This window comes from Dioscorea cayenensis, chromosome 26, assembly GCF_009730915.1.
Source record: "Dioscorea cayenensis subsp. rotundata cultivar TDr96_F1 chromosome 26, TDr96_F1_v2_PseudoChromosome.rev07_lg8_w22 25.fasta, whole genome shotgun sequence".
In the NCBI taxonomy this organism is placed as follows: domain Eukaryota; kingdom Viridiplantae; phylum Streptophyta; class Magnoliopsida; order Dioscoreales; family Dioscoreaceae; genus Dioscorea; species Dioscorea cayenensis.
The window spans coordinates 295,875-322,078 of NC_052496.1; the positions used below are offsets into that span (position 1 = coordinate 295,875).

At 34.2% G+C, this 26,204-nt stretch overlaps 6 protein-coding genes across 7 annotated transcripts; 4 read left to right on the forward strand and 2 right to left on the reverse strand.

Annotated features, from left to right (window-relative positions):
• Positions 1 to 4,150: 4,150 nt before the first annotated feature.
• LOC120253056 (histidine protein methyltransferase 1 homolog) lies at positions 4,151 to 8,736 on the reverse strand. 2 transcript variants are annotated; one of them, XM_039261312.1, is made up of 10 exons: positions 8,583 to 8,736; positions 8,376 to 8,513; positions 8,237 to 8,302; positions 8,097 to 8,163; positions 7,918 to 8,018; positions 7,695 to 7,739; positions 7,279 to 7,611; positions 7,067 to 7,169; positions 6,516 to 6,623; positions 4,151 to 4,288 (listed from the first exon to the last, which is right to left on the reverse strand). In XM_039261312.1, the coding sequence occupies exons 1-9, from the start codon at positions 8,619 to 8,621 to the stop codon at positions 6,541 to 6,543; spliced, it is 975 nt and encodes a 324-aa protein (XP_039117246.1). In that variant the 5' UTR covers positions 8,622 to 8,736; the 3' UTR covers positions 4,151 to 4,288; positions 6,516 to 6,540. The 2 variants fall into 2 exon arrangements, with proteins under 2 accessions (XP_039117246.1, XP_039117245.1); XM_039261311.1 differs by having other exon boundaries at positions 4,154 to 4,288; positions 6,496 to 6,623.
• A 21-nt stretch (positions 8,737 to 8,757) lies between these two features.
• On the forward strand, positions 8,758 to 11,834 carry LOC120253055 (putative pentatricopeptide repeat-containing protein At5g09950). Its single transcript, XM_039261310.1, has one exon. It carries the CDS (start codon positions 8,885 to 8,887, stop codon positions 11,630 to 11,632), a length of 2,748 nt encoding a protein of 915 aa, XP_039117244.1. The 5' UTR covers positions 8,758 to 8,884; the 3' UTR covers positions 11,633 to 11,834.
• A 142-nt stretch (positions 11,835 to 11,976) lies between these two features.
• LOC120253057 lies at positions 11,977 to 13,786 on the reverse strand. The gene is made up of 3 exons (XM_039261313.1): positions 13,714 to 13,786; positions 12,682 to 13,385; positions 11,977 to 12,420 (listed from the first exon to the last, which is right to left on the reverse strand). Exons 2-3 carry the CDS (start codon positions 13,233 to 13,235, stop codon positions 12,351 to 12,353), a joined length of 624 nt encoding a protein of 207 aa, XP_039117247.1. The 5' UTR covers positions 13,236 to 13,385; positions 13,714 to 13,786; the 3' UTR covers positions 11,977 to 12,350.
• Positions 13,787 to 15,841: 2,055 nt separating this feature from the next.
• On the forward strand, positions 15,842 to 18,436 carry LOC120253225. The gene is made up of 4 exons (XM_039261550.1): positions 15,842 to 16,063; positions 17,151 to 17,232; positions 17,767 to 18,135; positions 18,212 to 18,436. Exons 1-3 carry the CDS (start codon positions 15,876 to 15,878, stop codon positions 18,133 to 18,135), a joined length of 639 nt encoding a protein of 212 aa, XP_039117484.1. The 5' UTR covers positions 15,842 to 15,875; the 3' UTR covers positions 18,212 to 18,436.
• A 1,887-nt stretch (positions 18,437 to 20,323) lies between these two features.
• On the forward strand, positions 20,324 to 21,021 carry LOC120253171 (zinc finger A20 and AN1 domain-containing stress-associated protein 1-like). The gene is made up of 2 exons (XM_039261490.1): positions 20,324 to 20,374; positions 20,465 to 21,021. The coding sequence occupies exon 2, from the start codon at positions 20,479 to 20,481 to the stop codon at positions 20,878 to 20,880; it is 402 nt and encodes a 133-aa protein (XP_039117424.1). The 5' UTR covers positions 20,324 to 20,374; positions 20,465 to 20,478; the 3' UTR covers positions 20,881 to 21,021.
• Positions 21,022 to 22,277: 1,256 nt separating this feature from the next.
• LOC120253201 (alliin lyase-like) lies at positions 22,278 to 25,773 on the forward strand. Its single transcript, XM_039261525.1, has 5 exons — positions 22,278 to 22,291; positions 24,067 to 24,348; positions 24,432 to 24,570; positions 25,292 to 25,469; positions 25,568 to 25,773. The coding sequence occupies exons 1-5, from the start codon at positions 22,278 to 22,280 to the stop codon at positions 25,771 to 25,773; spliced, it is 819 nt and encodes a 272-aa protein (XP_039117459.1).
• The last annotated feature ends 431 nt before the right edge of the window (positions 25,774 to 26,204 follow it).

Here is a 26,204-nt window from a genome sequence, read left to right on the forward strand (position 1 = left end):
GGGGTAGAAGAGAGCCAAGTGACTTGTTCAAACATGAGCCCAACTAAACTAATTACCGGACCTTGAATGATGTCTTGGGCGACCCGGAAGCATCACTAACTTAACTATATAAAAACAAAAAAAGGATGATCACATGGTCGTATGTATAGCTTTCATCATTCAGTTGCTTAAATTGACTGACATTTGGAATTGGAATTATATAGCTGGCTAGGTTAATTCTGGTCAGATGAACACTAATTGCAACTTAGAAACTGTGTTTCTCCATTGATTTTGTGACTAATTAAATGAAGTGTTGATTTGGAATTAATTAGTTAGAGACGTGACAAGACTGATTAGACAATGAGAAAATTAGTTCACGTGATCGTTTAGTATATATTTTCTTTTTAGTTTGAGTGTATAATGTTCAAACATGGTCTTTATAATAATTTTCTTTTTCATATATTTAGCCAAAAATTTCAAGGTTCAAACGATGACCAAATTATAATTAAGTGGTATAATTTCCTTGTGATGTCTCATTTCAATATATATCAATTTCATGGTGTATATTTTTCCAATCTAATAATCTCGATATGATTTCTTTTATCTGACTAAGTTGGCTATCAATGTCATGAGATTATTTAGAAATTAAGCTATAGAGGGTTGAGATTATCTTGAGATTATCTCGGGCCAATTAAGTTTAGATTAAATGCAAACCTAACGTAGTTGAAAAATATTTGCATAGAGCCACCTCGAATTAATTAAAAAATGACCACTTTATTAATTCAAATTACCACCTTAATTTTAAACATCTCTTAAATTCTGTAACCAATGTGTGAATGCTTCATAAATTAAGTTTAAATTCTAATTGAATCTATGTTGGACTTTTTTTAAGAATATATATTTATTAATGTAAAAACTTAAGGGCATGTCATTTGTTAAAGACCAATGTTTAAGCACGTTATCTTTTCTCTCTATTATATAGTGATGGAGAATATGTCACAAAATACAGGGCATATATTAAATTCTAATAATATTGATTTAATTTTGGTTTCATAAGGTAATTAAATTTTGTTAATTTGGATAAGAAGTTTATATCAGAGGGATCTAAAGTGAAGCTGGAAGATTCCATGGTGACGATTCCGGCGTACTTTGAAGTTTTTTGGACTTTGTGCTATGAAGTCTAGTGGGGCCCGGTGTCAAAAGAGATGCATGACCAGAGCACGGGCTAGGGTTTTTTTTGGGGGGAGCTTTGAGGCAACCCTTTGTTTCTTGTTTTTTTTTTCATTTATATGATATGTGCTTTTTTTGTTTCCTCCACGCCGGTTTCATGGAGGATTGTTTTTTTCTTTTTAATGGAAGTGATTTATCCATCTTTTCAACAAATAATAAAAAATTTTATATCATTGATTCACCATAATACAAAAACAAGCATCAGAGTGGATTGACCAATCATTTTTAGATGTCTTCTTTGTTTCCTTTCACATGTGAGTTCTAATACTTTTCCATAGACCATTTTTATAGGTTTATTTTTTACCTTTCATTACAATATGGTTTACTATTGGATAGCCCAATGGTATGACACCAAAGTGTAAAGGGGGAGGTCATGGGCTCAAATCCCTCCTCCGGCAGTACTGTTCCCCGTTCATACACTGTTCACCGGGATTTTTATATTATTCTTATACTGTACATCCGGGCTTCAGTACTGTTCAGTACTGCGCTTGTCGCCTATTATTCAAATATATATCTATATATATATATATATATGGTTTATATAGACTTTACTCATATATAAGAAAGAAAAAGATTAATTAGTCTCTCATGCAACCTTATAAGTGAAGCGATATTTTTACTAGTTAGCATGCAAATAATTGACTTTCATTTGTAATTATCATTGCATCACACTCAAAACAATTATTCAAAAAGAAAAACTCATGGTTTCAACGACAACAAGCACCACTTGAAAAGCACATGATCAATGATTGATCCTGCTATATAATTTTGAAGCAAACATTATTGTCTCTCTTCATCATTCTTTCTCAAATGAATGAGAGAAATTCTACAAATCCTTAGTCTTCAACTCTTCATCACTAGTCTCTAAATAATTCACAAAAAGTTAACATATATATATATATATGGTCCCGCTTCCAATTAATCAATGAATGAGATATGTGACCACAAGAGCAACAAGCATGAGAACATATCCAATAGCCTGATCTATCATCTTGGCTGCACCGAAAAAGAAAAAAAAAAGAAAAAAAGAAAAAAAAACGACTTAATGAGCTTATTTTCTCTTCAATATCAAATCATTAATTAGAAACTGGTGTATATACATACATACATATATATATATATATAGCTTACCATCAGCCTTAGGAACATCAGAAGGTGAAGGAGGTGGAAGGCCAAGACAAGGATGCAAGATGGTGGAGATCACAAAGTAAGCCAAAAGAAGTGTAGGCAATGTCATGGAACTCATCATCTTATAAATTAAACTCTGATAATTAATTGATAGTCTTACATATGAATGAAGTGGAGAAGATATATATGGTGAAGCACTTCTTATATAGACTTATAAGCGTACTTGAAGGATGGGTAGATACCGACCCTCTGAGCTTTTTGACTTGATAGCATTGGGGTTGACTTTTAAGAATGGACAAAAAAAGTCAAAAAGCAGAAGGGTTTGACTCTGATGTAGATTTATAGCCACCCTTATGTTGATTGCTAAGAGATCATATTAATGCATGCATGTTACCATTGAAATATTCATTGTCAGTATTATGTCATCCCTTACATATATGCAGTAATTAAATATAAGCTTGCATGTACTATACATATTTTTCTTTTTTACTTTTTTTTTTAATCTTAATTGGTGGTCTTTGAACCATGTTTTCAACCACTAATAAATTAGAAGTGTGGATCATGTTCTTCTTGAGGCGGCATGGTTAATTAGCATTATTTTGATCTTACGTTTGTAAAAATGAAAACTTTGAAGTTTGTGAAGGTGAAGATGTGAATGGCCACTTCAGCAGCTCTTTGACGTTGACCAAGTGTTTGACATTTGGAATTTGAACCAAATGAATTTTCAATATCAGCAATAAATGTAAGGTGATCTGTTTGACAGATGGTGGATATATGGACATGGTTCTCATTCAAACTTAACAACCAAAATAAATGTGATGTAGCATGTTTTGTGTGCCTTTACAAAACTTATTTGTTTGATCAAATTACTTTTACAATATATGAGAACAAGTCAACCTTTAATTATCATCACACCTAATTGCATGAAAATGAGTCTGTTTTAGATGACCATAAGGACATTAATGGAATGTATTGATTGAAGTTTGAAGGCAGATGGCCCTGGCCCTTTTTTTCATCTCGAGTCTACATCGAAATAACCAAATTAAACAAACATAAATTTATTTTATTTTAAAAACATATTTTTACTTAAAAAGTCAAAATGAATGGCCTTCACTTCAGCCGTACCAGCTGACTTTCAAACTATAGATTTTCGGGAATTTTATCAAATATTCAATATCAACTTCATTTAATTCATTATTGTTTTCTCACTCTAGTTCAGAAATTGTATTACTTTGATGAGATCATCAATTGTTTTAAAATATAAAGTTGATTAATTTAGCTCAATTTGAAATGTCACTCCGCATCTACAGTTACTGAGCTCTTTGGCTGATTACAAGAAATATATTTTAAAAAATCCACATTAATTTATGAAGGACAAAAAAAATTCAAAAGATTCATGGTTAATAGCTGACAAAGTGATGTAAAAGAAATCAGAAAAACATCAAAATAAAAAGGCAGAGAGAACACCATGAATTTTCGAGTAAATAATGCGGATGAAATTGCACAAGATAATGATTGCATTAATTGGTAATAAAATGTCCAAGAACAACAAACAACAAGTTCATCTGCAGAATTTTCGGTTCAGATGGACCAATTTCTTCCTGCAAACAATTGAAGGATGAGAAATAACAGGAAGGCCCCAATGTGACGAGAAGTTGATGGTTGGATATACGACACCGTCCGGCTTCATTGCGCTTGATATTTCCTCATACAACTCGAAAATCCTTCTCGGCAGCATGATCACTGAAAACTGCTTCCATTTCAACCTTTTCGAGGATGAAAGCCGGAGACCAAAGACCTTACCATTTACGTTCCTCAGCCACCGAATTCCAGGCCTCGGAGACTTGTCTTCACTAGTTAACTTGTGATAATGCCCTCCTGAGCACCCCCGGATTACGTCTCGCAAACCCATTAAAGAGGTGTGAAAATTTGGAAACCTGGAGCTCAAGTCCTGTACCAGATATCAAGTATGGAAATGAAACTTATTTGATTTTGAATTGCAGAGAGTGAAGTTAAACAGACATATATAGATATGGCAACGACAGTAACATAACAAGCGGGGGAGTGTATTGAGCTGAGCACATGGAAGAATCCTTCACTGTACTAAATTGAGCATTAGAAATGCAGGGAAACAAACAAGGTTCCTTTGTCCAGATTCCTTTAAACACATGGCCAGCGCCAGTTGTTTACTCTTTTGGTAGAATGGGGGCAGTATGGTTTGTTGCATCAATAATTGGGCATGTGCAATCACTACTCACCATGTTAGTAAAGACGGATAAGGAACAAAACAAATCATCACTAATGATTTGTTAGAGAGAATGTAAGCTATTAACAATTACTTTTAAGATCTAAACTTGGATTGACAGTATGTTAGAAGACAAAGTATAGACACAACACTTCCAATTATGTCATTTAATTACAGCAATCTTTGCAGCCTTATGATTCCAGCAGCTTTAGAAAATAAATACTGTATTAGTTTAATCATCCTTGACCACACTTGACCTAACTTCTCTTTTAATGAAAATAAGAGCATTAGATTATGTATGATCACAGAACAATCACCAGGAGAAAAATAAAAATAGGAATCAATAAAGGCCAGCTTTGCCTGAGCATTGCATTATAACAGTACAGATTCAGGGAAGCTATATAATCACAGAGTAACAGAGGAAGTGCTGCACGGTGACTGATTGAACATCTTAAGTTACACCAGCAGTATACAGATCAACACACAAGTGAACAGTCCACATAAGAGAATGCTCATCAATAAATTTTTAGTTGTATGTACCGGATATATACCCAATTTCTTGAAATAATGAGGTAGGGATAAGCCTAACATTTTATTCAATAGCCATAACCATATAAGATATGTAACTTAAATAGTGATGAAAGTACTTTCCTATACAGTTCTCACAGAGTCAAAAATGACTGAATTTTAGAATAGATATACAAGATTAGATCAATTGACTAGACAGAATCATAGACTAGAGCGCCTTCTATGGGAAAGTTTGAATAACACTTCACCAAAGAGGCTATCAAGATGCTTCAGAAATGTTTCTCACACCCTAGCCAAAGATGCAAGGGGGCGAATAATAGGCAGGTGTTATAAATTAATTATTATGTAGGACCTCCAATGCAGCAGATCTGTTATTTTAACATGATTAGCTATTAGGTTGGTGTTTCAACATTTAACTATAGAATCCACCCTCCATTACTTACAAGATAAAGATATAGAGGTAGTTTGGCACTTCCAAAAGCACAGCCTGTTAGAAACTGGCATCAATTTGGAGTAATATAAACATGCACCGCCTAGAAGTCAAGATTGCAATTAAATGGATACTATAATGAAAAATGCAGTGTAGTCAAGGAGGTTACAAAAGGGCAAGGCCAGGATCTGACCCACATAAGCTGGAGCCTTGCCATCGAGTTTCAAAAATTAACCACCAAGCCTGCCTCCACCAAAAGTTGATGGCCCAAACACTTGCCTGAATATTAGCTGAGGTTTGAACCTAAGTTGAATAAGTTCAGACGAAATATGCAAGCCTGAGTTTGACATGTAGCCAAAAGGCCTGGGTCTAAATCACCAAGCCCACAGACACCCATTGGGTAGACAGGTTTTAGGTTTCAAATTTATTGTTGATAACATTTTCTATTTATGACATTCTATCCTATGAACAAGCAGCATAAGAGAGTTCACAGAAATAAATACCAAAGAAAATGCAGCCCTTTAAATCCACCCAAGGTATCAAAGGAATAAATCATACTAAATACATTATTTTAGGTATCTACAAGAGCAAGCCTGTTGGTTATCATCCACGGCATCTAAGAGAATTGGGACCATTGACCAGAATCATGCTGACCACTAAAAACACATACCCATAGTGAAGAAAATACTATAAATAATTTCTATGTATTAACAATTTAGCATGAGAATCCAACAGTGGAAGAATGCTTTACTTATCTTCCAAGCTCAAAAAATACTAGGTCTTTGAAAAACTATATTTTAGGACATTCCAGAAACAAAGGAAGGAACATCATGCAAGTTCAATGATTGTGAAGCAAATTTTTCTTTTAAAACTGTTGGTGAAAAATTAACACAAAGAATAATATCAGGATTAGGAAACATATGGACAAATAATAAAATGTAGTCAATACATTTACCTAATGAAAATTTTCCTTACTTCAGTATATGTCATATGACACATATCACTTGAATGAAAATTTCCATACTTCTCGTACATTTGATGAACCATCAGCAACTTCCGCAATCAAGCAAGCATCCATAACACCTTGAATAGGAAGGCAAACATAACATATCAGACAAAAAGTTCAAGTACAACAATTAGCAGAACCTATTAAGATAACGCATATCAGCCATGAACACCTACATGGATCATCATCACACTCATATGAAACAGTTTAGTTCATGCAAAACATACTCGGACATGTATAAGAGCAAAATAAATCACTGTGAGCATATCAATGTTCTTGTGTTCATATAAACAAGAAAAGCAGAAGGTTACAGGGAAAAAAAATACAGTACTATGGCGATCAAGTACATGTCAATTGGACTAGCAACCATGTATGACTTCAGAATTTTCAAAGGACAATTCGCAGTTAGATGGCCACTGAGAGCATGCTCAGTGAGGCACTATATGATGAAGATGAAGAAAAGAGGATATCCTTTCAGCTCAAATTTTCCAAATAATATAGGGTTAAAACCTCAGCTCACCATCTTCTTCAACAAAAAGTTGGAACTGTCTCGTGCCCCCACCCACTCCAAAGTAATGTTTCTTCCCTGCCATGTAAACAACTCCATGGGGGTAGCATAGGCACTGCACCACAAGTTTATAATCATCAACAAAAAAAAAAGGTGCATAATTAAATGAGAATGAGGAGCTAAAGTCTATATAAATGCAAACAAAAGTATAGAATTGCGTCAACCTTCTTAATCAGACTGTAGAGATTGGGAAGTGAGGACAATTCATACACAGTTTCTGCCATTAAAACAATATCATAACCATCATATGTGCCTCTTGTTGAGTTCATTCCTGAATCTTTCTCTGTGCCATCATGATCGCAGTTTTGGAAAAGTAAATCATGCATATTACTCCAGTCACCAGCAAAGAAGCGGATTTCAGGAGATTGACTTGTTTTTATGTCTTTCACATTTGAATTCTTCTTTTTAAATGAGTCAAGATTAACATTTACATTTGGTATTGTCAGACATTTTAGGACCTCAGAATTGAAGTCCTGAAAATGGATAGCAGAAGCACCCTGATGATCGAATAAAGGAATATCAGGACTTAAAACAAATGGAATTTATGAGTTTGAATATTAAGCAGAAGAAAGCAACTTACCTCAATGCACGTAAAGATTCCAGGAAGCCCATGACCACATCCAAGCTGCAAATTCAAATTTTTGCAATAAATTAAACAAAAAAATAAAAAAGAATAGAAAACCATTTCCAAACAAAGACAGCATCATGGACACCTTCCCTTACTACAAAAACATCCATGTATGCATGCCATGCAAATGGGACAATGGTCTAGACGCTGATATTGGAGCAAGCAAAATCATCACCTCTAACACTCGTTTCCCTATGATTGATAGCTGGCCTTGTTGGATTTCAGTCCACAGAGTCCTGACAAGATCAAGAGAGCCTTCCCATAGCTTCAACCCACCTATTACAACAATAGAAAAATGAAGCAAAGAGTGAACAAAAGCAATTTCTCAGACAACAAGCATCAAAGCAAGCGCACCTTCATATTTTCCAGGAACAAGGTCAGAGTTTGCCACTCCAAAAACATCAAAAGTGCTCACTCTCCCCTGAATTCGAAACCAGATAGAGGATTAGCAATCAAATTTCACAATCTTCTCATTCCAAAGCTCAAGTTAACACCTTGAGCAGCGTGACCTCTACATTAATGACGACAGGCTCAGGATGCGAAGTCTTGGGGCATGATTCCTGGAAAACAGAACGTAATTAATTAGCAGGAAATCAGAGTATAAAGAATAGCTTGTAGAAGCTCGGCAATCACCTCCGAAGAAAGCACTTCAACAGGTGGAGGCAAAGGCGAAAGTGGCTTGGCCGAGGAAGCAAACAAGCCAGAGCCGGATCCAAAACCCAGCCCTAGCTGATGATAATGGTTCGAGAGGGAGAACAGAGGGTAGGACTCCTGCGGACAAGGATCAGAGAAAGCGTGAGAAATCAAATTAGAGAAACTCTATAAGAGAAAAAACAAAACCTTAGGCTTTGGAGGTGAATCCCGCTTCTTCTCCGCCATGGATGGAGAGAGAGCTCCAAGGAATCAGGCGAGGCTTTGCTAGGGTTTAAGGGCGGAGACGACGCTGCTTCGCTGATGCTCTGTTAGCGGATCCGAGACCGGATCCGATAAGATTCTATATATCTATATGCAATTATGAGTTATGACACTCGCCAGAAATATTTTATAATTTTACTATTTATAGGGACTAATATGAAAATTTACACGAGGCGCGAAACCATGGCCATGAGGAAGAGCTCGAGCTCGCTCTGAACTCTCACTCCATGCATCGCTATTTTCCGGAGTTCTCTGCTTCAGCTTCTCATCTCAAGCTCCGGCGCCCACCTCCATCTCCATTGGAGAAGCTTTTAGCGGAAAAGAGAAGACCTTGCGGCCGTTTCTACAGTTCAAGATCCCCACCATTCCTAGATGGACAACTTGATGCTTATGGCGACCTCCTCTCTCTGTTTATTGGTTCTTCCTCTCCATCCCATTCCCAGAGCCTCCATGTTCATCTCTTTAAGAAAGGATTCGCTGAAGATGTCTTTTTGTCCAACAACCTCATCAACTCTTATGCGAGAACATCTCATATGGCGGATGCCCACAGGGTGTTCGACGAAATTCCTGAGAAGAATGTGGTGTCATGGACTTGCTTGATTGCCGGGTACACGCAAAATGGCTTTGCTTATGAATCTTGCCGTCTGTTTCGTTCGATGCTTTTCTCTGGATTCGCTCCCACTCACTTCACTTTCGGTAGTGTTCTTCGGGCGTGCATGGAACTCGGCCCTGAATGCATGGCTCTTGGTAAACAAATCCACGGGTTGATTATGAAAATGCTCTATGGAGTGGATACCGTGGTGTGCAATGCGTTAATATCCATGTATGGAGGTTGTTGCCTGGACTCCACGAGATATGCTCGGCTAGTGTTTGATGGCGCATTGGTCAAGAACTCAATCTCTTGGAATTCTATTATATCTGTGCATTCTCAAAGAGGAGATGTTGTCCCGGTGTTTCAGCTTTTCTCTGAGATGCAGATGTGTGATTTAAGGCCAAACGAGTACACTTTTGGGAGTTTGATAACTGCAACTTATTCTTCTTGTTCTTCTTGTCTTGTTGAACAAATGCTCGCCAGAGTATGCAAGTCTGGTTTTTTAAGTGATCTTTACGTGGGCAGTGCTCTTGTTAGTGCTCTTGCAAGAACTGGATTGCTTGATGAGGCTAGAAAATTTTTGAGGCAAATGAATGAGAGGAATGCTGTTACAATGAATGGTTTGATGGTGGGTCTCGTCAGGCAGGGCCGTGGAGAAGAAGCCGTGGATGTTTTCCGGGAAACATATGATTATCTTGTTCTCAATTGTGATTCTTATGTAGTTTTGCTTAGTGCTATAGCGGAGTTTTCAACACCAGAGGAAGGTTGGAGAAGAGGGAGGGAAGTTCATGGGCTTGTTACTAGAACTGGTCTTATCAACTCTAAGGTTGCCATTGGGAATGGATTGGTTAACATGTATGCAAAATGCGGCGCTAATGAGGAAGCTTGCAATGTATTCCAAAACATGAGTATGAGAGATCAAATCTCATGGAATTCAATGATTGCAGGTCATGATCAAAATAATTGTTTTGAAGAAGCAATGGACACTTTCCGGGATATGATCAGCAGTGGTGTGATGCCTACAAATTATGCAACAATCAGCATGTTGAGTTCATGCGCTAGCTTGAGGCATTTCAGTGCAGGTTCACAAGTGCATTGTGCTGGGATTAAATTGGGCCTTGATTTTGATGTTTCTGTGTCAAATTCACTTCTTAACTTGTATGGTGAATGCGGTGATATTTCCGACTGCTGGAAAGTCTTTAGATCTATGCCGAGTTATGACCAGGTATCGTGGAATTGTATGATAGGAGTTTTAGCTGATTCCGAGAAGTCTGCAAGTGAATCAATTGAAGTTTTCCTAAATATGATGAGAAGTGGGTGGAGACCAAATAGAGTAACTTTTGTCAATCTATTTGCTGCTTTGACACCACTTTCTGTTAGCAGTTTAGGCAGGGAGGTTCATGCATTGGCACTCAAATACGGGGTGTCAGACTACACTGCTGTCGAGAATGCGCTTATATATTGCTATGCAAAATCTGGAGAGATGGATGACTGTGAGCGCATTTTTCATAACATGTCAAGTAGAAGAGATGGTGTCTCATGGAATTCTATGGTTGCCGGGTACATTCACAATGGACTAATGGCCAAAGTGATGGATTTTGTTTGGTTGATGGTTCACAATGGACAGAAGATGGATTGCTTCACCGTTGCCACTGTCCTGAGCGCATGTGCCTCTGCTGTGACATTGAAACATGGAATGGAACTACATGCGTTCAGCATAAGATTTCTCTCGGAAACTGATGTTGTGCTGGACAGCGCACTAGTTGACATGTACTCAAAGTGTGGAAGAATAGATTATGCGTCAACAGTCTTCAGATCGATGCCATTGAAAAATGAGTTCTCATGGAACTCAATGATTTCAGGCTATGCTCAACATGGACATGGAGAGAAGGCTCTTGAGCTCTTCAGGGAGATGCAGAGTGGGAATCAAAGACCAGATCATGTGACCTTTGTCGGAGTTTTATCTGCTTGCAGTCATGCAGGATTAGTGGAACAAGGTTTGGATTGTTTTGAATCTATGACTAACAAATACGAATTAGTTCCTCGAATGGAGCACTACTCATGTATTGCCGATCTCTTGGGTCGAGCTGGTAAGCTTGATAAGCTAGAAGAATTCATTAAAAGTATGCCAGTCAGTCCTAACATTCTCATATGGAGAACAGTGCTTGTTGCTTGCTCCCGATCAAAAGACGGAGCAAAAACCGATCTGTGGAAGCAGGCTTCGAAGATGCTTTTGGAATTAGAGCCTCAAAATCCTGTAAATTATGTTCTTACCTCACATATGTATGCCTCAAAAGGGAGGTGGGAAGAGATGGCAGAAACTAGAACAGCATTGAGTGGCAAACTGGTTAGAAAGGAAGCAGGTTGCAGCTGGGTCACTTAGAAGATTTTTGTTTCTTTGCTGAATTGAGAGTTTCCAGCATCAGAAATCAATGAAAGCTGGTTATGTTTTATGATCTTGTAGTGAAGTACAATGAATTGTCAAACTATCTGTCAAAGATAAACTTGCATTTGGATGGCAAATAATTGCCTGAGATAGTCAAGATATACTGAGATTAATGAGATAAATAAGCATTGGCATTCAACACTTTTATGCTTTTCATGTCTGTAATCTCATGGCCGCTATGTGAATGTTTCAATAATCAAAAGCAAACATAGTGATTTTTGTGTTTTATTTTGGGCATAATTTCACCAACCACAATATGTGAAATATGAAAGATAACAGAAGAGTGAACAGTCATGACTCATGATGTTTAAACAATGTAAGATCAGTAGATTACAGTGAGTTGTACAGCAAACATGAACCCCTGGAGACTAATAATATAAGGAAAATAAAAAAGAAAACAAGGGCACTAGAAAAACAAGAAACTCAACATACAAATGGTAAAATTTAAAACTTCATGCAAGATCAATGAAGCATGTGGTAGAAACAAAAGAATTCAAGCATCACTAATTGTTGATCTGCTTACACGGGTCTAGTAGCCGATTAGAACATTGGCCGAAAGTAGTAGCAATTTGTGGGTAGCCTGCTTCTATCTATTCACATGATTTCTCCAGAGGCAGTACTGAATTCATCCAATTAATTACATAACGACTCGAAGTCACTGGATAACACATTGGCATCTCCTTTCACCCTCGTCATCAAATTCCTCATCCGACAAATGACCTTCGCTGTCAAATGAAGCTTTCCTCGTGTTAGTAACATGCCAATTTGAACACTAGAGCAATTTACACAGGAAAAATGGAAGCAAAAAAGTGACTATACAAAAGGACTTTCACTTCGAATAATTGTATGTAATATCCAAGCGACAAAAAGAGTGTTTTTTGACAGTAAGACATGAATATCAAGGTTTTCAAGACTTAAAAAAGATTAAACAGTACTAAAGAATTAGTAACAACACAATTAAGCTTTTAAAGTGGAGACATAGTTACCTGGCCTCAAACTCCCTAACTTCAGCAAGCTCTCTTCCACAGGCATCTGTCCAATGGACTTTCCTCTTTTCAGCACCACAAACTTCACTATCCTGCACATCCTCCACAGAGTTGCAGGCATTCTCAGCGACAACAATCGTTACAGAACACTCCCTCGAATGTTTTTTAAGACTACTCTTCCGACAAATTTTCGTTTCATCCACATCAACAATAACATTGGCACCAATCTTGCTGTTCTCAGAAGCAAGAGATGAAATTGGTGAAGTTTCAGACTGTTTAACAGGACTATCTTTAGGAGGAGACGGTCGATCAAGTTCTGGGGATGCTTGGCCAAAGCATAAGAAAAATGTGCATCCCCGGGCCGCTGGTTTCTTCCTCGAAGCCAGCTGAAGATCAGAATCAACTTCTTGATCCACTAGCTGGTACTGATTCCAGGGCAACACTCTCATGGGTCTTTCTTCATTCTTTTGGCCAAGAAGCAAAAGGCTAAGCCCTTTGCTATATCCAGTTGCTGAAGATGAGAAGAATCCACCTCCCTCCACAGCCAATAGCATTGCTAATACTCATCCAGACCACAAAAACATCTCTTCTTTTTCTACGTACAACTACACTGCCATGCTTACCCAAAGCAAGCAAACATCTCCATCACTGAAATTACAGCCAAGCTACCCTATGTCATCCATCTTGTTCACTATGCATCCAAGCTATAAAAAAATACATATAAAAACGTCAATCATATTAGAAGAAGATATAATATGTCACTCAACAAACTATGAAAACACTAGAAAAAAAAAAACAAAAACAATTCCAAGTACAAGATGAAGTTTCCAATTGAAATTTCTCAGATTAAAAACAGAAAAGGTTCCATCTTTTTCGGATTTGGGATCGTTTGCAACTAAAAAAAAACCAAACATAGAACCGGATGTCAGGATCTATCAAACAAAAACAAGCTCCAATCTTTGCTAAACCATTTAAACAAACAAGATTTCTAGAACGGAAAACCAAGAACAAAATGGGAACTTGGGATCAAACCTCGGGACAAAACGAGATCGAGATCTCCACTTTCGCTGGAGTGCGCCGAGCGGTGTGAGCTCATGCTCTGGACTCTTTAAAAGAAGCCAGTGCCAGATACGCAGACACTGGTCCCGCGAGATATCCGAACACCAGAACACGAATCTCGATGTCGTATTGTGAACGTTGGATGATGATCATACGGTGGACAAAGGGAGATCTTGGGCCCAGCCCAATGGATAGTGAGAAATGATGAGATCGGTGGGCCGAGGCCTGGTACCTTTTCCAACTGTCCTGGGCCGAAATCGCGATCATTGAGTCGCTTTTTGCCTCCCGTGGCGGCTTTTTTTTCCCCATTATTTTAATTAACTTTGGTAACCTTTTTCATTTTAGTGCTTGTTTTTTAAAATTTTAAAGAGATCACATTTTGGGGAAATTAAATTGTATTTGGTATTTGGTTTTGACAGAGACAGCTCTATCTTTTTTGTTCCTTTTTCTTTCAAAAAGAAAATTCAAAAAACTCTTGGAAAAAAATATTAAAAAGTTATTTTTTAATTAATTGTTTTTAATTATATGTTCTCTTTTATATAAGAATAAGAATGGATAATCCAATGCCACGCATTTGATCTTAATTAGACGGCTAGAAATAAAATATTAAATGATCTCAATCATGGTGAATTATGATATCAATTTAATCAGAATTAATTAATAAATAATTCCTTATTCTCGTTCAAAGACTCTGTTGAAGAGGATGTCCCACTGATCAAGAGGAGTTTCAGTTTTACAAACTCTTTGCCTCTTAGTTTTAGTAGCCAACCCTCTTTCGCTCTAGTTAGAGACCCCGACAATCCCATCATATAAAGCAAATCGATGTGCCTTCCCAGTTAGAACGAGGGGGTTCTCTTCCTTTTTTTCTCCTTTTTTTCAAATTTTTTTCCACCTTTATAGGTTGGTCTACCTCTGGTGACATACTGACATGCGAGTTTTTATTTTCTAGCTTTTTTGTTGCTTATTACCCCATCTTTCTATGTTTTCTCGGTTTGTTTCTTTACTCTTCTTAATGAAATGTGGTTTATTCAATTTATTTCAAAAAAAAATTTGTATAATTTCATACCCATTTGCGTCACAAACTATTAATCCAGATATTAATTATTGTTCTCTTTAATTATTCTCTTTGATCATATTTACATGTCCACCTTAACCTTGAATGAGATTATGAACATCTATTAAAATTATTTTAAAAAATTTAAATTTATAAAAAATACATTAAATTTCCAAAAATATTTTTATTAAAAATTCATCAATCTTTTATTAATAATTACATATTTTCTTTTGAAAAAATATTTTATATTTTTTGAAAAAATATTCATTTTTCATTATTTATTAGAAAGGGTAAATATACCTTGTGCACTAATGATAAATTTGAAAAAAAAAAAAATAATGCTTCATAATTTTTTAAGTGGCTATACAAAGAAGAATACGAAAAGCTAGGAAGGATTGTTACTGTCTCTTGTCTTTTTTATTTATTATATTTTAGAGGGTTTTTTTCCTTTTACTTATTCACTTAAAAAATTTATGAGACATTAAAAGTTATTTTATCCAAATTTACTATTTATATATAATGTATTTTTACAATTTTAAATAAACTATATTCAATTACATATTTTTTAATGTATATTTTAAATAAAAATAAATCTTTGAAAATTAATATAATTTTTTATAAAATTTAATTTTCTTAATATACTTAAATTTGGTAAAATTGATAAATAAAAGCCACCTAAAAAGAGTAACTTATAATTTTATTAAAATCTAATATTAAACAATTTCACCATAAAGTCTGATTTTTATCCAAACCCACATACAAATAACAATGTAACTTGTTATCATTATCATTATTAATATTTAAAAACCGAATCCAAACCAGGAGGCAAGGTGGGCCCCAAACACGAATCTCAAAGCAATCGGACGACCAATTGATGTCGGCAATACAAATCAGGACGGTCCAAAGACATAAAAGGAAAAGATGAACGGTGGATATGACATGACAGACAAACAAAAAGGTAGGACCCACACATACTATTATTATTATTATTATTATTATTATTATTATTATTATTATTATTAGGCTTGTGCTTTGGTTGGTGTGGTTCTTTTCATCTTTGTCGTGGAGGCGAGGCTGTTCGATGGTCTGCAATCGAAGCGAGGGATTTGGGATGTCGAAGAAGAGGAAATCCGATGCCAGCCGCCTCGATGAGTCCGATCGGACGATGTACTCCACCTTCCGGAGCGCCGCCAACTCTTTGTCCTTCCTCTACACCCAAGCCATGCACCATCAGAAGCTCTCCTTTCAAGCTGGCCAGCGTCATGCTTTTGGTTTTTTAATTCTCCTTTTTCCCTTAATCAAGTTTTTTTTTGCTCCTTTTCTCTCTTCAATTGTCTCTGATTTGTTTTTATTTTTATTTTTTGTTGATGTTGTGGTTTTTTTTTTTGGGCGTTTGTTTAGTTGATTATTGAAAAAACTAGTTTTTGGTGTTTGTTATCCTGATGAACGATTTTTATTTTTTATTTTTAATATGATGATGATGAAAATGTGTGATTTTTAGGGTTTAGATTGCTTGAGTTTGGCCGTTTATGGATTTTGATGTTCAATTTTGGTTTAATTAGTGTTAATTGATTCGTTGATTTTCTAGTGTTATTTATTTGTTCTTTTTTTTTTTTTTATCATTACCATTTATTTATTTATTTATTTATTTATAGACAGGATGTTCTTTAATCGAACCATGCTAGATTTCATGAACCAAACTAACGGGTTGAGGTCCAATCCGGGAGAAGAGGCCTCGTTGGCTTGATGGAATTGAAATTGATGTTTAAATTTTGGTTTGTATTTTGAATTGGGTATAGATTGGAGTTTGTTTTCAAAGGGTCAAATTGATTTATCTTTACCCAAATTCCTGTCTTTGGCTAGCAATGGGTCTCTTTTGGTTACATCCTTATCTGATTCTTTTTCTTGTTTCATTGGAATAATTTCTCAAACATAGTAATTTTTTAATGCTCAGTGGTTGTTGTTGTTTAGTTGTTGTGGTCCTGGTTATATGCTTTAATTATTTTTATATCATTTTGTTTGATATTATGTTTTTCACTCTTGTTCTATTGTTGTGTCATGGTGATGAACTTCTCTCGCCCTTTGATAGTTTAATGGGGATTATTGGTAGTTTAAGGACATATCGGTGGAAAATTAGTGAATAACCTAGTGAAATAACTGATTAAGCAAAGCAGGATGCATGTTGTGATAATGATTGAAAATCTAGGCAGTGTTTCAGAATTTCAGTGAGTGGTTGTTAGTACTTCATAGAGTTGTGCGTCACTGAGTAGTATTTTTTGCCCATATGAAGCTTCTGTTGCACTTTTTATTCAGATTGTAAATTTACCAAGCTTTGTTCTGTTTGTTGGTGTTTGTAGGAGAAGCTATATCAATGGATCTTGAGACAGCATGAGGAAGGATCAAGAGTATCAGTAGCTGATATAGTTGCCCATCTACAGGTTTGTAGAATAATTGCTCTTTTATGTTGCATTGTCTAATGGTCCCCATTATCAAACTCTCTTAATTGTCTTTTGCATTTGTGTCACCCTACTTATGTTCTTATGATTTTGACCAAGCAAAGTTGAATCTTTCTCATTTTTGAGTGGGAAACACAGTATACAGTACAAGTTTCAAACATGATCTGTTAGTTCTTAGCTTAACTTTCTCCAATATAGCAATGTTTTCTGTATTGTTCTCAACTCTACCAATGTGATTCATACCAGCTACATCATGACTTTGACTGGTCCTTCGTATGTTTGCTTCACCGAAGGATCTGATGTGGCAAATATACACTTGTTGCAGAACTTGCAGTTGGACAGTGTTTGGTTTTCACAATGATACTTTTCGACTCAATTTTGAAGTCAATATCCTGTTTCTTTATTTGTCACTTTGAATTAATTTTCATGCATCATCTGGCACAATGGTGTTAAACTATGTGTATGATTGTCAACTCTTTACATCCAGAAGTCCTTTTATCAGTTCCTATACTGCAGAATGAGATCGAGTATGGAGGGGAGGACATAACATCACCAAGATCACCGCCACAACAACAACTATTTCAAACTGTGCCACACTATACAAATACAAACTTACAAATGGCTTCCGGCTTTCTTGGGCAGCAGCAAGCAGGACCTGCACCTCGAACCAACACTGTTTCTGACCAAGCCAAAAACTCTGTTTTCTCCAATGCTCTTTACAGTCCTATTCATAGAAACCTTCAGACCTATCATCATGCTCAGGGAGGAGAATATTATCCAAATGAGATTGCACCATCATCAAACGGAACAAGGAACCATGAACCAAACTCTTCCGGTCAAAACCGAGAAACCAATGATACATCAATGGATATGCATTCCGATTAGGTGCTTCTTGAATCATCACATATTTTCATGACAGAGATCTTTCATCAAGAAGTTCATTTTAGCTATTTTACTGCAGATCTTGTCCAGGGCTTTTGTAGAGGCAAAGTGGATACTTGTTTTGTAACGGAGGAGAAGATCATTTGTGAAATGTAGTGCTGCTTCTTTTTTATTCATTCCTTTTGTCAACTTTTTTTTTCTTGATCGTTGCTAGAGAAAGAATTTGTCTGCAATATGGTTTGTGTACGTGAGACATCATCTGGAACTCTCTTGTATATACACAACAACTACTTGGTTAACTACAGTAGATAAATGGCCTGACCTTGTAATTTGATCAGTTTAATGGTTGGAGTTCAATGGGTTAATGCAGAGTTTTTTATGAAAACCTCTGAATTCCTGCAATTAGTGTGAGCGAACAAGGCTTGGCTAATTCTTGGTTTGTCAAGATTGGACACAATGTGGTGCTCCAAAAAAAAAAAATCTTTTTATTTTATTTAAGGATTGGATCTTAAATTAAATTTTATCTATATTTTGATAATTAAAACTTTTTATAAATTATAATTATAGTTATACCACTAATAATAAGCAACCACCTTAATGCTACTTTAGAAGAGAGCATTTTAGTAAAAGCTTTTTTTATTTTTTATTTTATTTTTTATTTTACTATAAATACAGATAACCAACAACTCTTAACCATTGTTGTTAGAATGAGTTAAAACCCTAGTTCTCATGTAGAAAAATGAGTTACCACTCTCCAATTGTAAATGTGTGTAAAGATCTACAATTACCGCATGCATTCTTTGCCATGCAGTGAACAAATCAGTTCGTGACATATATTTAGAATCACTTTGAATATATTTTTGGTCTATTTTATTATCGAATTCCATTGACGACTTTTAGGAGTCATTTGGTTCACTAAATTTTAAATTACCATCCTGAATATAATTAGTAGGGATGTGAATCCCAAGTCATATTTACAAAAATATATATAATTTTTGTTTGGTTGATAATCCAGTCATATGGTTAATTAAAAATTTTATACTATTAATTATCTTTTATTAAAATGCCCTCACCATGCTAAATATAATAAAATGCTTAAGATTTTGATTTAAATATAAAAAAAATTTAATAATAAATATGTGTTATTATTAAAATAAAATAAAATTTTAATTTTAGAATATTTGCTTTTCACTAATATTAATTAAGTCAAACTTAATTATTCTAAATAAATATTAAATTTTCTTCTCCAATTTGAAAAATTTTTAATCTTAGACGTTTCTTATCTCCAACCATATATTTAAATAAATATATTTTCATAAGATATGTGTGAAAAGAAAAAAAATGATATTTTTATTTTTGAATTATAAAATAATTGATATTTTCATAAGTTTATTAAATTTAAAGGTATAATGGAAAAACTTCACATTCCACTCGGAATGTTACATTGCCTAAGTTAGGGCTCATAAAAACTTGGGCCATTTATTATTTAAAATATAATGGGAAAAAATTTTGTTTTTGTAACTTTGTTTCTCTTTTCTTAATATAATACTTCCTCGGGTCTTTTTGATTAGTCCTATTTTACCTTTTTTTCTTTGGTCATTTTTACTTTTTATTTAGAAAATTCAAAAGTTATGAAAAATTAAATAATGTTTTTCTAAATTTATACTTTTACAACTTCCAATAAATTATATTTAACTACAAATTTTATTAAATTATATTTTAAATAAAAATAATTTTTAAAAATTAATATAATTTTTTATAAAATTTAAAATTTTAACTAATTTTAACCGATTTTTTTAATTAAAATGAACAAATAAGAAATCCGGACGAGTACATGGTTTATCCTTCTCAAAATAAATAAAAAATAACTAATTTAAATTATTCATAATCAGATCTACATTTCTACCTATGACAAATATTATTTTATTTACTCCATGGAGAAGGAACTAGTTTTATTGGTTGGCACCAACTTGACTTTTTTTTAATTTTTAAAAAAAAAAATGATAAAATTTGATTCTACCCAAACTTGAACTCAAACCCCTGATCTTTCTAGAATCATTTTCCTTTCCAAAATCACTATTCAAAAAAAAAAAAATCTAATTTTAGATCAAATCAAACCCAAAATTATTTAAACCCTAAACCTCTATAAATACCCAACCAAACCTCCACTCCAACCATCATCACTTCCTCGTAGAAATCTTATTCTCTTTTTTCCCTTTTGATCTCCGGATCAACAACTAAGGTAATGAAATTTAGGGTTAGGGTTAGGGTTTGGGTTTTGGAATTTAGGGTTAAGGTTCTCATACGATCTATTCAATTGTTTGATTTGCAGAGATAGATAGATTGATGGCGCCGATTCCTTGTTTGAAGGGTTGCGGCTTCTTCGGCAATCCAGATCAGCGCAATCTCTGTTCCCAGTGCTATAAAGATGAGATCCTTGCATCAGTGAGGACATCGATCCAGAAGCAAATCCATCTTGAGAAGGAGATGACGGATCTGAAAGTTGAGCCAGTGGTGCCATTGCCGGCCATTAAGACGAAGACAGTGACGAAAACCACAAAGCGATGCGAATCTTGCAAGAAAAAAATAGGGCTGACGGGTTTCAGCTGCAAGTGCGGCGGTGAATTTTGCTCTTCTCATCGGCTGCCGGAGACGCATCACTGTTCTATTGATTTCAAAGGTTCTGGTAAAAACTCCATTGCCAAGAATAATCCAGTAGTCAAGGCTGATAAAGTTCACAGGATTTGAGAGTACTTTTCATGGATTTTTCATTCATAACTCCTTCATTAATTTCTCTTTTTTTTTCATCTTCTCCTCTTCTTCTTCTCTTCTTCTTCTCCTTCTTCTTCAACTCTTGTGTGACTGTATATAATTTTGATGAATATGTATATAAACGCTATTATTTTTATTTTATTTTATTTTTATTATGGCGTAAATGTATTGAAAGTTTTTTTATTTTTTATTTTTCTTACGATCAATTGTTTGGCTTCAGATGATTTATTGTTCTGTTGCTTTTTTTTTTTTAAGCTATAACTTTTTTATTCATTTAATTTTTTCCATTAAATTTTAGTTCTTTACGTTGAGTAAAGAAATTAAATTGTTATCTCTAATTTCTTGGTCTAATAGTATTGATTTTTTATGTATGGTTTTTATATCATAGATGATTCAAAATTAAATTCTAAAACCCCCAAATTTACCCAATGTTAGGGCATAGATGCTTGTTGAGTGTGCATATCCCTAATGTTTATTAAATTGAGTGTTTTTTGGCTATTTACTTAAAATAAATAAATAAATATTGAAGTATTAGTTAGTTATCCATTGATATTTAAATTTTATATCAAAACATTATCTCCCCTCGTTTTTCAACCTAATTTCATCATCTAAACCTTTACAGGGTGGAGATTATTTTATAAAAAAAATTTTTACTCGTAAAACAAAAAAGTCCAATAAATATGATTCATCCACTTTAATAATAAATATAATATGACAAACCACATGAAGGATATACATAAATATGTCACTTAATTAAACCGATTTTTTCAATAAACAAAAGTACAAGTAAAGAGTTGTGTCAAGAACACGAACACCAGTAAAGACTCAGTGTCAAATAAATTAAAACATCATTAATTTTTTAATTAAAAGATTATATATCCAACAGGCAACAAACAAGAGCTTCCCATAACACATGAGAGCGACCATAATTAAGTTCTAATCAAACAAACAATACATATATTGCTTCATTAATTAGGCTGTTGTTTATATATATATATATATATATATATATAAGGGACAAGAGCAGTCATCTTGGTAATCAGGCGATCAAATTATAAGTTATCCTGAGACTTGATCAAGCTAAGCCTAACATATTTTTTATATTCTAAATAGATGGCTCATGAGTACGCTAACTAATATCTTATATATACCTACAGCCCTGAGCACCCCATCACAATCTTCATCTTCGTCCATCTCACTTCAACCAGCCATGAGCTGCATGCATTTAATAATATATTAATCATCGATCCAATCTTAATTACAACTTCACTAAAAAATATTAATTAAAACTTATCAAACTCAAAGCGCATGCACCCACTGCACCCACACACATACACATATATATAGATCATATACAAACCTGGAAGCTGAAGATGGATCTCTTGTGGTATTAAAGTAGTTACAGTAAACGTTCAAGATAGTGAAACAACTTCCCTGAGATTGATTGGTTGTCTCTAGATGTACCATAAGCGTTCATACATTGTACAAATTCGATCTCTTTTTTATCAATGCCCATCTGCAATATTATTAGAACTTTGATCTTGGAGGCAGTGAAGATCAAGAGATCCTCATATGTTAGAAAGATTAGGATCTGTTACTTTTGTTATATTTATACATACATTGAGTGCTTGTATATTCAGTGCAAACTAGAGTGTTCTATGTATGAGGATCAAGAGATCCACATATGTTAGAAAGATTAGTATCTGTTACTTTTGTTATATATATACATGCATTGAGTGCTTGTATATTCAGTGCAAGTTAGAGTGTTCTACGTATGAGGAGAGAAGATGAAGTTAGTTGGTTATTTCTTTAATTAATTTTCTCTTGACTTCTTTAAAACATTAATTACATTCATTAACTATATAGAGATACACACACACATATGCTGGAGAGTGGAGACTTACATGCACGTACACCTATAACAGGACTTCAGTTGACAACATCCAACCACCAAAACATAGAGACCATACTGACTGACAAAATCACTACAGGACCATGCTCATATATATATACTCCATGGTGTGCGGCTTGGTCCATCCCTCCAGACCATCCATAGCCATGCCTTCATTGATCCCTTGATAGACCGCTCACCAGCATGCTACACAGCTTCTAATCAGCTAGCCTCAACATCATCAACAGCTTCAGTGATGGCAGTGAAATGAGGCCAATAATAAGCATGATCATGGATGTACTAATTATGAGCCATTGAGAAGAGCCTTTTTAAGCAGTCCATCAGGGTTGTTGGAGGAGGTTACAAACTCTATGAAGTTGTTTGTGTATCCCTTTGATGCACTCACCCATTCAGATGTCACTTCCTCTCAAACAGTTTAGAATAAAAGAATATATATATATATATATATATATATTAGTTAAAAGTAATAATTCTTTTCTTCGCAAGTGTTTTTTTAAAAAAAAACTCTTCTCACTCGAGAAGTAGTGGACTTAATTCTCTCTTTTAGTAATAATTAAGATTTATGATTTATTTATATTTATTAAAAAAAATTATTTGTTTTATGTACTCGTTATTTATGACGCCTTGCATGGCATGAAAAAGAGTTATTTATTTATTATTTTAAAAATAATTTATCTAAGTGTTGCTTATAAAAATAATTTATTCAAGAAGTGCTTTTTCCAAAAGCACCACATGGCTAGTTTTAGAAAAAAAAATAATTTTTTTCAGCTTTTTTTTCTTAGTTTCTGCTTCAACAGAAAAACTAATACAAACATATTTTTCTAGTCCAGAAATGCTTAACTTATAAAAAAACACTGCATTTACTTTTATTTATTTGGTTTGATGTAAGTTTAAAACTATAATTACCATGTAAGTAAGATGGTAAAATTACTAAAATTATCTATTATTATTAATTATTTAATACTCATAAAAAATTTAATTTAAGTAAAAAAATTAATTAATTTAATAAATTATTTATTAAATTTAAAAATATTTAATATCTCTTTAATTTTTTATTTTAAAAAATTAATTAATTTCTAAAAACACTTACTCTATTTATTATTTTTATAATATTTTCAATAATATTTTTTTTATAAATTATTTAATTATATAAATATTTAGTTATAAAAATATAATATTTATATAATTAAATAGTCATACAGACAGCAATGATATGCATGTTTATATATATGTAATAAATAGCCATACAGGCAGCAAACTGAGTACTTTGATTCTATACTGTCGGAATGGAGAGGAGTGACATCTGAATGGGTGAATGCATCAAAGGGATCAACAAACAACTTCATAGAGTTTGTAACCTCACCCAACAACCCTGATGGAGTGCTTAAAAAGGCTCTTCTCAATGGTTCATTAACCATCAATGATCATGCTTATTATTGGCCTCATTTCACTGCCATCTCAGAACCTGTTGATGAGGATGTCATGCTTTTCACTACCTCCAAGCTCACTGGCCATGCTGGTAGTAGGTTCGGGTATGTACCTCTGATAATTAGATCAAACATATATATATATCTTTATGTAATTTTCTCCATTTTAATGTTAATATATGTTGTAGATGGGCATTAATAAAGGATGAGAATGTGTACAATAGAACACTGAGATATGTGGAGCTAAACACTGAAGGTACATCTAGAGACACTCAACTAAGAATGCTGAAGCTTTACAAGGTGATACTGATAATTACTACACAGAGAGTTAAGACCAAGAGGAACAACTTTCTTATACAAATCAAACACTAAAAACAACTCCTTGGATCTGGAAAATTCATACAAGATGAGATCAACCAGAAAAAACAGAAATACTGAACAGCTTCACTAAAATAGAGATACCAATTTGTACACAACTCTGATTCCTCTGATATTCAATACATGAACAACCAACAACATGAGCAACAAAAGTCTAATACAAAGTTTTAGTCAAAACTCTCTCAGATTCACAGGAAAATTCACTGAACACACTTAAGAACAGAAAATTTCAGAAAAACATTACATTAACTCATTAAAACACATAACCTTATAAACTATACAATACTTGGGTACCCAAAAAGAAACTGGCGCTGAATCACTATAGCACGTGTCTCCACCAGACTCAAACCAACCGCTTAAGCTTCTCACCGTTCATCTGCCTCGAACTTACATCAAACCTTTGATTAATCGATCCTGGCCATTGATCACACTGAATTAACTCTTCTACAGACTGCCTCGAACTTAAACTTCATCTAAGATCAAATGAATCTCAGCCCTTGGTTATCTTCCAGCCATCTCCTAACAAACTTAACTGATATTTGAACACCTGAAAAGACACAAACACCCTTCCAATTGAAACTATTGACACCAGGACACTTCAGAGACTTCAATCTGCTTTTCTTCTTCACTTCAACTCCAAATTCTCTTTTGCTTCAATTACAGCTGACAGATACTGGCTAAACTAGGAGGAGGAAAAGGTGACATCTTTACCTTTGGTTATAAGACAATGAGAAAGAGGTGGATCAAACTCAACCAAGTTGTTTCTTTATCTAAACTTTTTTCTCTTCAAAAGCTACCAACTTCTCAGTACTGCAACTACTTCAATACCACCAGACATCCATCTCCAGGCATGTATATAAGATTGGATTAGTACTTTTTATTAATATTTTTAGAGAAGTTGTAATTAAGATTGGATGATTAATTTTATTGCATTAAATGCATGCAGCTTATGGTTGGTTGAAGTGTGAGATGGAAGAAGATGAAGATTGTGATGCGGTGCTCAGGGCTGGAGGTATTAGTGGGCGTTCAGGAACCATCTATTCAGATGATAAAAAGCATGTTAGAGTTAGCTTGATCAAGTCTCAGGATGACTTTGATCAGCTGATTACCAAGTTGACTGCTCTTGTCACCCAGACAAAAACAACAGCCTAAAATTAACAAGCAATATGTATATATATATATACATTATTTGTTTGACGAGTTATGATATTTGTATTATTACAATAAAGAGAGCTTCAAAGGGTGGATTTTATGTATATGATCCCATTATTATGGGAAGCTCGTCGTTGCTTTGGAAGTGTTGTATGTTTGTTGGATAATCTTTTGATCAATAACACATTATGTCATATTGTTTAAATTGAAACACCATTCATTCATAAACTATAATTATATATTCATTCATACAAACATTATCTCATGTTTGTTTTTTTAAAATTAGTTGTAAAATTTAAACATTAGTGATTAGCTGATTGTTAATTAAGTACATAGTTAACAAAAAGAAACCATCAATATCAATATTTTTCTTGAAACATATTTTCCAAAAATCCCAAATTAATATATATATATATTATGCAAAGAGTTAT

Coding starts and splice junctions, on each gene's coding strand:
- LOC120253056 (XM_039261312.1), bottom strand. CDS start 8,621: ATGGCGGAGAAGAAGCGGGATTCACCTCCAAAGCCTAAG. Junction 8,514..8,582: donor ATTCACCTCCAAAGCCTAAG/GTTTTGTTTTTT, acceptor CCTTGTCCGCAG/GAGTCCTACCCTCTGTTCTC. Junction 7,740..7,917: donor TAGGGAAACGAGTGTTAGAG/GTGATGATTTTG, acceptor TTGAATTTGCAG/CTTGGATGTGGTCATGGGCT.
- LOC120253055 (XM_039261310.1), top strand. CDS start 8,885: ATGCATCGCTATTTTCCGGAGTTCTCTGCTTCAGCTTCTCATCTCAAG.
- LOC120253057 (XM_039261313.1), bottom strand. CDS start 13,235: ATGCTATTGGCTGTGGAGGGAGGTGGATTCTTCTCATCTTCAGCAACT. Junction 12,421..12,681: donor GTTAGGGAGTTTGAGGCCAG/GTAACTATGTCT, acceptor TTCATTTGACAG/CGAAGGTCATTTGTCGGATG.
- LOC120253225 (XM_039261550.1), top strand. CDS start 15,876: ATGGTCTGCAATCGAAGCGAGGGATTTGGGATGTCGAAGAAGAGGAAA. Junction 16,064..17,150: donor GCTGGCCAGCGTCATGCTTT/TGGTTTTTTAAT, acceptor TTGGTGTTTGTA/GGAGAAGCTATATCAATGGA. Junction 17,233..17,766: donor ATATAGTTGCCCATCTACAG/GTTTGTAGAATA, acceptor CCTATACTGCAG/AATGAGATCGAGTATGGAGG.
- LOC120253171 (XM_039261490.1), top strand. CDS start 20,479: ATGGCGCCGATTCCTTGTTTGAAGGGTTGCGGCTTCTTCGGCAATCCA.
- LOC120253201 (XM_039261525.1), top strand. Junction 24,349..24,431: donor CATGCTGGTAGTAGGTTCGG/GTATGTACCTCT, acceptor TATATGTTGTAG/ATGGGCATTAATAAAGGATG. Junction 25,470..25,567: donor CACCAGACATCCATCTCCAG/GCATGTATATAA, acceptor AAATGCATGCAG/CTTATGGTTGGTTGAAGTGT.